General features: G+C 42.6%; 1 protein-coding gene across 1 annotated transcript in view; it reads right to left on the bottom strand.

Annotated features, from left to right (window-relative positions):
- LOC119171403 (uncharacterized) overlaps positions 1–8,203 on the bottom strand; it is a 22,287-nt gene extending 14,084 nt beyond the window's left edge. The window contains exon 1 of the mRNA XM_037422235.2: positions 7,889–8,203. Coding sequence (XP_037278132.2) covers positions 7,889–8,006 — 118 coding nt within the window. The 5' untranslated portion in view covers positions 8,007–8,203. The remainder of the gene's footprint in view (positions 1–7,888) is intronic.
- Positions 8,204–9,315: the final 1,112 nt, after the last annotated feature.

Genomic DNA, 9,315 nt, shown 5'->3' with positions numbered 1-9,315 from the left:
TGGTGAGTTTATACTACTTGTGCAAGGACAAAGCCATAGAGGAGTTTGTGATAACCTAGCTCCTTGCCGCTTTTTAAGTTGGTGGTTTACTTGTGTGCGTAGTCGGCTTCAAAGTGGAGACAGCAACAGTTCTACCCTAATTTTTATTATACTGATTGGCTGAGGCTTAACAACCATTAAACTGAGCTGATTTGTCATCTTTGATAAGGCTTTAATTAAAAGACAATTATCCCAGGCACAATTACAGAGGCTTTTATGAGTATCGAACTATTAAACGTAATCCTGATTAGTAGGATACTATTTGTCATCATATTAGTCATGGCTAATTAGCATGGTTTTACTTAACCTGATTATGATTACCGTCGCATTAATTAGCATAGTTTAGTTAGCTCATCAACTAGCATGCTTTAGTTACCCCGGTTCTAGCTTTACATGGCTTCATAAGCACGGTCGGTCTTCTTAAGATGTGTCTTAATTACCTCGGCCTTACCATGACTTGGCGTAATTAGCTTGGTCATAGCATGTTCTGGCCTAACTAGCCAAGTATACCATCTAGCCGAAATATCGCAGCATATCCACGGAGTGAATGGTGATGAGTGTGACGAAGTTTTGGAAGGTTTATCGGTATAAACTGTGAAACTTCTGTCTGTCTGTCTGTCTGTCTGTCTGTCTGTCTGTCTGTCTGTCTGTCTGTCTGTCTGTCTGTCTGTCCATCCGTCCGTCCGTCCGTCCATCCATCCGTCCGTCCATGGCGACCGCATGCTGATTATTCCAAAAGAAACTTAGTGCAGGCATTAAATGCTTCAAAATTAACTGAAACACCGCGCTCTAAAAAATATCATCACACAATATTTCTGACACTTTTATTGCATGGGTGCACTTCTGCACGCAGCAGAACGACAAATGAATGAAAAAAGTATATACCACTGGTTTCAAAACACCGCACAACTTAGTTCACCGTCCTTCATGTGATGACTGGTTCCATCGTAACCAATAAAATGCAGCGCACGGAGGGGTAGATTTGACTTTTTCGTACTGTTGGCTCGTTCTCAAAGGGGGTGTCACCAGAACTCGGGAAGATGCCGAGTTTCGCGAAACTTGGCCGATCCTGCGAGCGCTCTAGCCTGGATCATAAAAGTTTCATAACAGAGTCAAAAGTACCCTGTAAAACTTTCTCAGGTAACTTGTAATGGTCGCCACTGCATGTTAACAGCGGCACGCAACGCCAACGCTATTTTTAAGCGGTGATTCGAAATCTACATTTGTAATGAGGTTTTGGCTTCAATAAAGACCTTCTTTAAAATAACATGGGAGGCTCTAATGACCTTCTCGGCAGGTGTGCGCCACTTGGAGTGACGTAGATTAAAAAACTAAAGAAAGACACATTGTCGCTTGTGGAGCCATATAGACTTGTAAATACTCAGCCCAGGAAGTTTCAATGGTGCGCTCACATTAAATTCTTCGATGAAGTTAGTTACTTGCCGTCTGGCGTAGAGCAGTGCTTCTTCATGAAGTACTGAACTTCATGAAGAGATGATTCTTGGTAAGCTCTCTAACAGAAGGCAGACATCTGTTCTTCAAGGATACCGTTTCTGATAACAATGTGTGTTGTTCGTAGAAGCCCATTTCAACTTTCATTCTTCTTGCTGAACGTATTCTGGCTTAGCTGTCGAGCTACGAATGGTCGAGTGAAAATGCGCGTTCATGTTTAATTGCAGTCTAACAATCTGTGTGCGTGATTCCGCGGCCTCTCTTGGCGTGTATGTAGGTCGCCATATGTGTACGTTGATACCACCTTTCGTTGGTAAATATTGCAACTTTAAGCAGAAAATCGCTTCATAACAAATGCATTCACAGTTGCGCTGGAACGTTTTACGGTGATAAACGCTTTGTGATACGCAAGTAGAACTGATCGAGCGCGCACTTCAAGTTAAGTATTTCTGAATCGTTCAATTCACTGCTAGTCACATACATAATAGTCTATTCTGGTAAATTTGACCAGCTGCTAAAATTAATACTCTACCATTCCCGCCCTTTCCTTGTTGCTCTCTAATGTAACAAGGCGTTCATTCACCTAAGAGCCAAAAGAATCGATGCATTCGTTTACCGAAGTGTTGATGAAATTTTCGAAGATGGAAGATTAGGACATTCAGGCTTTGCTTTTTTATGTTTAATGTTCTTTTTTGTGCGATACCTCAGGTGATTACAAAAAAGTAACAACGTGCCAACGTTTGATGTATCGCTTTATGTGCCAACGTTTTATCGTTTTGTGTGCCAACGTTTTATGTAACACAAGACTCGATACTTGCAGCATCATTTTATGAAGTGGAGGAGTTTTCTTTCAGAGTGCTTGCCAGATTTTCTCTTATATAATGTACTTTTATATATCCGTAATCTGCTATAGCTTTGTTCGAACTGCGCATGTGTTAACTTTGCTGTGAAGTTCGCTATCAAAAGACAACCTCTACTGTTTTTAAATAACTTTGGACATGAAGGGAAAGAGAGAGAAATAGAAAAAGCGAAAGGCAAAAGACGGGGACGTTAACGACCGGTTTGCTACTCTTCACTAGCGATGAGAGAGGGGGGCAAGAAGTTTGCCACTAAACTCTAGTTGTCAAGCGCCCACTGTAGAGTAGCTACTTGCTCTACCTCTGCAATTAACTTTCTTAAAGGCTGTGTGAGGTTTCCCAATATAAATACATAAATGTCAAGATACATGATATGTTCAAGTGAAGGGTCATCGCCATATGCGGTGCACAAATATTCTGGTGAATTCCGACTGATTCTTAGCAAACATTAGTTTAACTAGACTTAAAATTCGGCGAGATGGCGCATAGTTGACAAAAAATAAGAGCGCAAAAAAGAACATTCACAAGCACCAATCCTCTCATCTTGTTCTTTAAAAAGTTCTTCATCGCGCTCACAAATTTCCGTAAATTTTTCGTACATTTGTTAAATAGAGCACAAAAGAAAAATGCAATGAAAAAAAGATTATTATCTTCGAATCTCCTTCAATGTCAACTACTTATGTTCTTTTCTATGGTCTCACTACGGCTTGGATAAATGAGGTTATTTCAAAAGATATTCATATTGGTACTTCTAGCGCTTCCTTCATTTCGGTAGTATTTTGGGGCCCTGATGGCGCTATATAAAAGTAATGTACTTAAGTTAAATATGCAAGGAGCATTCACAATGTAACCATTCCTTATATGACTCGGCAACGCCACCACAATAAAAAAATTGCCTTTTTTATACCAACTACTTTCAGAAGCATGAATGCAATAGAAGAAATGAAGAAAGTGGACAGTAAAGGCAATGAACATATCGCTTCATGTAAAGTTCTAATACGCTAGTAAGAACGATCAATACGAGCGCCTCACTTCGTCATGCGAAAAACGAAACCTTGTGAACATCACAACAATTAGACACTGTCTGGTGTAAAGCACAGTGTTAACTTCGCTTTCTTAGCTAAAAACGCAAAACTTGTTAACATGTGGATGCATGCACACTAGAAATGTAGTCCTAGTCAAATACTACGACATAATCTTCCTCTGATTGCGTATGTTTAGCGTTATAAAAGCACTCCTGCCCTAAAAAAGAGTGATTAGCAAATCGACATGACGTTTGAATAAGACAAGCCACAAAATCCGGTTCTTAGCGCAGCGATTTAAACGTTACTGCCAGTTCGTTCTCAAAGACTCGTTAAATTGCGAAGTACAAGAGGCTATACTTGCTGAAATAGATGTTACGCTGACTGTTACAGCAAAACCATGTAGAGGAAGACAATGCTCTGAAACAACCACTGCCATCATTAATTTCATCCTAGGCTCCAGGCGGTGCACAAATTAGATTTCTCTCTGTTCTGGCCATTTTATTCCCTCACTTCCTCGAGTTAGAATGCTGGTGGCAGGTCTGATATAAAATCCTATAACTAAGTGTCTCAAATGTAACGAGGAATGGCAAACCTAATATTTTTCAGTCACTTAGTGCTGTCGCAGTTCTTTTCTTGAACTAAAATTCATTACGTGCGCTAAGCTTTTTCTTTTACTGTTTCTATCTCGAAAGGCGGTTTTTTCGGTGGTGGGTCTTGCGAAAGCGACGAATGTCGCGAATGCGACGTGGCTGTCAACGAAAATTACCAAGCCAGCGCTGTCAATTCCAGCCATTTAACTTCTCATTCGAGCGTGTCGCAGCGCCGAATGAAGCGAAAGAAAGCTCCCAGCAGCATAATGCCAGAAACGAAATTGCGAAGACCAGGAGGTGATGAAAGCGCATCAGGCGCCGGCATGAAAAGAAAAGGGAAAAGATAAAATGTTGAAATTGAATGAAGGCATCATATGGAAAGACTGAATAAACTATAGTATCTGCCAAAACTTTTGAGCGGTTCGTTGCTCTTTTTCTTTAGTGGCTGGCAGTGTCTTCTTTTTATTAGGACACTATTACTGCTATTTCTTCCTGCATGGTTAAAAACGTACGAATAGCCATCTTAAATGGTTTCTTAAACCCTCTTAAGACACACAGGAGGGGCGGGATATGGTTTGCTGGCCTTTGCAGTGTTTCCTGCGCAATTCTTGACGCCAGTACGCTGTTCACGTGATGACGTAATGAAATAAGCTATCGGTTGGTCAATATACGAGAGACTCCTACTGTGAATTGTTTCGTACCCTGTCTTGCCATGCTGTCGTACACTCTTTCTGCCTCGTCTCACATGGCTATTGTGCGAGATTAACTGATTTGACTTCGTTTTGTATGTTTCTTTTTTACTGCGGGAGCGAAAATACGAGAGTGCAGCTAAAAAGCTCGATATATTTGATAGACTCCACGCTTGGCGCTGAAAATGTCAGCGTATTTTAAGTTAAAAAAAGTGGCGAGGGAGACATGGGGCCTTTAAAAAGGGTCACAGAATCTAGAAATAAAGCCTTTTTCTGTCTTCGAACACGCAGTTCCAATGGCGAGGCTTTCCTTAGCCCTGACACTGTATGCTGATCCGGTTAAAGTTCAGTGACGAAACTGTGCGATATAACACTACGTGAGCAAGCAAACGGCGTGAAAACAGATCACTTGAAGGGCTCCTAAACAATTTTCGGAGCCCTCCACTACGGTGTCTCTCATAATCATATGGTGGTTTTGGGACGTTAAAACCCCACATATCATCATATCAGGGCTCCTAAACAGCCTCTGAAAATATAAGAATTGAGTCCTTTATTATCTGCCGGCGTTTTCCGTTCTCGAGGCAAAATTTGTGACGTCAGCAGTTTGTTTACGTGACGTCACGATGAAATAAGCTCTCGAATACGCGAGATACATGTGTTGTGAATCGTTTCTTACTCAGCTTTGCCATACAGTCACACGCCCGTTCTGCCTTGTATTGCGTGACTATCGTGGGGGTAACCCGGTTCCCGTTCGTTTACTGCCTTTGCGACTGTGCGTGCTGAGATAGCAAAGTGTAGTCTGAAAGTGAGAAATCTTGACAGGCTCAACGCTTGGTGCTGGCATTCCACGTGTTTCAGGAAGAGGTGAGTGGAGAGGAGGAGATAACGCTTTTCGGAAGAGTATTAAAGGCGAGAAACAAACTGCTGTCTCGCCTCAGAACTCGCTGGTTTCAGGAGCCCTTGAAAGACCATACACCCGGCCCTCAAAATAAAAAATAAAATAAAAAATGAGCACTATATCTTCTCCAGATATTTATTGTCCTACTTTCGCACTTCTGTGGCGAAGACAGTAGTTCCCGTGACGTATATGACGTACATGCTCTCGATTGGTTCATATACGTGAAATATCAGATGTGATTTGTCTCCTGCACTACTTTGCCATGCAGCCGCTCATCCTTTCTTCTTTGTCTAGCGTGAATATCGTGCATGATGCCCGATCACACTTCATTTAGTGTGTTTACGACTGTGCAATCGGTGGTCACCACGTGTAGCCTAGAGACATGAAATCCTCATAAGCCCTAGCACTCAGTGCCGACATTGTTCACGTGCTTTTGAGGACTAAGAGGTGAGGAGGACGCATTGTTTGTGCGAAGGGTATTGAACGGGAGGAGAAAACAACCCCCTCATCTTGGGACGTGAGTGGCCTTCTTGAAGCTGCTTAGTCTTGGTAGATAGAACGATCTAGAAAAACGACATCGCAGCAAATTTTGTGACTAGAGCAATAAGCAAACGTGCTATCATTGACACAAAAGGACGGTTTCAGCGTGGTTTCAAGCATTCACGATTTTCTCACTCTCTTAAGGTAGTTGTCCCTTTCCAATTATTTTGTATGTGCAAGGACTTCTTTGCTTTTTTAGGGGCGAAGCTCTTTGTAGCGGCACTCGTTCGTCCCTCGTAGTCGTAGTCGTAGTGTGTAACCAGTCTTACGTTTCGACCAGCAAAGTGGTGCTGGTGGGAGATTTCTCCTGTGCGTTGTTGAACAATAAATTCTCAGCATGCGCGTTCACTAAAAGCCGAATTCTCCTGTCTCTCATTCCCCATTAGCAGCCATTGGCATGTACATTGAGCACTATCTGACAAGGAAAGGTTGCTACGTTATACTCTCTGGGTGTAACCTCCTTGGTTTTAGAAAGGTTTAGCGAGCGTTGAGCCGCAGTGCCATGAATACAATGAAGTAGTATATGCCATGAACTCAAGGTAGTTAAAGGTGGGAAGTAGGTACGAAGCGCAAGCCGTAAGAAAGTAAAAGCAGAATTCTCCTGTCTCTCATTCCCCATTAGCAGCCATTGGTATGTACATTGAGCACTATCTGACAAGAAAGGGTTGCTACGTTATACTTGCGGGGCGTAACCTCCTTCGTTTTAGAAAGATTTAGCGAGAGTTGGGCCGCAGTGCTATGAATACAGTGAACTAGTATATACCATGAAGTCGAGGTGGTTAAAGGTGGGAAGTAGACACAAAGCACAAGCCGTAAGAAAGTGTGCGTGTGCCACCGAAAAAATCAAAACACGGTCACCTTCCCTCGACATGCTTTGCATAGCGTCAATTCCCAGGTACGTGGGACCTGACAAATTTTTTTTATAGTGAGATTGTTATATCGCACTAATAACGCATAGAGAACAAGACCCTCTTATTTTTGGTGGCATGATACGCAAGGCATTGGCAGATCAGACAGCAGACTGTGAGATTTTATTGGGCATTCGCCTTGAGCTTCGTAAAGTGCATGGTTGAAGTCTGGAGGACAGTTAAATGCGAGATCAGTGTAAGCTTACAAACATACTGCCCTTGGTTTAAAAGAGTGCGCTCTTGAATTTATACAATCACATGACTTTTTTCTGTTATTATATACGAGTAAACAATGTCGCATTTGACTTCTTCATCGACCTTGTTTGTTTTATTTTTCAGTTAGTCACAGCTGCTTTTCTTTACCTATGACTATGCGAGGTCTAGTGAGGCACGGCTTAGATGATGCTACGAAAATTATTGGAACATCATAAGCTATAAACATTTATGCGTCATTGGCTTGTTAAATATTTATGCCTTAAGACACGTTGAAAGGGCACCAAATATTTTCAGTGTATACAAGCACTTTTTGTTCAAAAATCGGTAAGTCTTACCGGTCGCTTTCCAGTCCACTAATCGGAGTCTGACTCCGATTAGTGGACTCTCCATAGCAGAAGCGCGTCAAATGTGAAGTCAGAAACTCATTTTGCATGCTAATACGGCCATCGATTGACCTCATTACTCAACTGCACTGTTCACGTGCACTCTTGCCATCTCCTACAAAAACGAGGGCACAAAGTGGCGAGGATTTGAACCCTGGCGCTCACGCTAATTCGCACCCCCCCCCCTTCTCACACGTACAGACACGGGACCCCTACGCCGCGAAACAGGTCAAGCGTGACCGCGCGTCCCTAGGGTCCGCGTCACGGTGGTCGGTCACGTTGCGCACCCACCTGACACGGCAGCCGCCAGGAGTAGAAACAGACCGACCCATCGACGTCGTGCCCAACCCCGCTGGTTGCAACATCTGAAGTCAGTAGCACAGGTGAAACTCGCGTAGCATAAATCCATGGTCGGGACGTTGCCTCCATGGACGCGGAGTCCACTCCGCAACGCCTCAACTTTGACGGCTTGCGCAATATGATTCCACTGAACACTGCCCACGGACACTGGTCGGCTCTCACGGTCTCAGTGAAGCGGCCGTGCAACGGCGGCGGATCTTCGATCCGCGGTTTGCTTTCAAGCGGCGCGCGTCAACTCACCCCGCGGGCGTCTGAACAACGAGTGAAGGTACCGTATCCAGTGTGGAGTGGCGCTGCCTTCGCGTGGGCGCGCCGGACGCTGCTCGGAGCGCCCCCCTCTTTCGTGAATTTTGAGCATGAAAAAAAAGAGAAGTGACCGTTTTAGGGCCTACCAAAGGTTGCTGTCATCGGTCTGCCTGGCTGCAAGCCCTTCTCTTCATTTTTGAGCAATTGCCCTTCGTATTTCCAAGATGTGAGAGTCCCCGCACGCTGTCCACTGCTTCGTCTTTCTTTCTTTCTTTCTTTCTTTCTTTCTTTCTTTCTTTCTTTCTTTCTTTCTTTCTTTCTTTCTTTCTTTCTTTCTTTCTTTCTTTCTCTCTTTCTTTCTTTCTTTCTTTCTTCTCTTTCTTTCTTTCCTTTTTCTCTTGCCTTGTTGCCTTCTTTCATTTTTTCTTGTTTGCCTTCTTGCCTTCTTTCTGTCTTTCTTTCTGTCTTTTTCTTTTTTTGCCTTCTTTCTTTCCTTCTTTATTTTTCCTTTTTCTTCTTTCTTTCCATATTTTTTCTTTCTTTCATTCTTTTTCTTGTACTTTCAGGCAGCAAAAAGAACACAGTTTGCAGGAACGCGAAAGACAAAATGTTATACAGGATCTTTCCTATCGTCGAAAACCTTCTCCGTTTGCAGTAACAAACTTGTCCGACGAATGGCTTTGAATCCACATATACTCTGTCATTAAAGAACCCCTTTATATAGCAAAATAATTGTTCTGCGTGAAAGAATGCAGTATAATAACGTGTTCTCGGGGAATAACATGCCAAAGTCTAACAAATGTGTTTTATTTTATTGTTTTTGTTTGTTTCTGTGTCTGATTTTCATCAATTGTATTGTGTTGCTGTTTCTTTGCGAGATTAATGAATGGGCAGGGATAATAAGGTTATATAAATATACAATATCGGCAAAGGCATGCCCATATTTATCCCCCGTGTATGAATCAAAAGGTAACTTCTTTTTTTTCGATTTTGTTGGTAATGCAGAATAAAACTCGTTGCACTTTTGGCGGTAGATCTACTTCTGCTTCCAGTTTCCAGTTTTCATGCATTCGTGTTGAAAATAAGTTCGCTTGTGTAAGCACAGTAAACAG

Source organism: Rhipicephalus microplus, chromosome 4 (assembly GCF_043290135.1).
Source record: "Rhipicephalus microplus isolate Deutch F79 chromosome 4, USDA_Rmic, whole genome shotgun sequence".
In the NCBI taxonomy this organism is placed as follows: domain Eukaryota; kingdom Metazoa; phylum Arthropoda; class Arachnida; order Ixodida; family Ixodidae; genus Rhipicephalus; species Rhipicephalus microplus.
The sequence above is the reverse complement of the archived record's forward strand: the minus strand, read 5'-3'. Positions and strand labels throughout refer to the sequence as shown.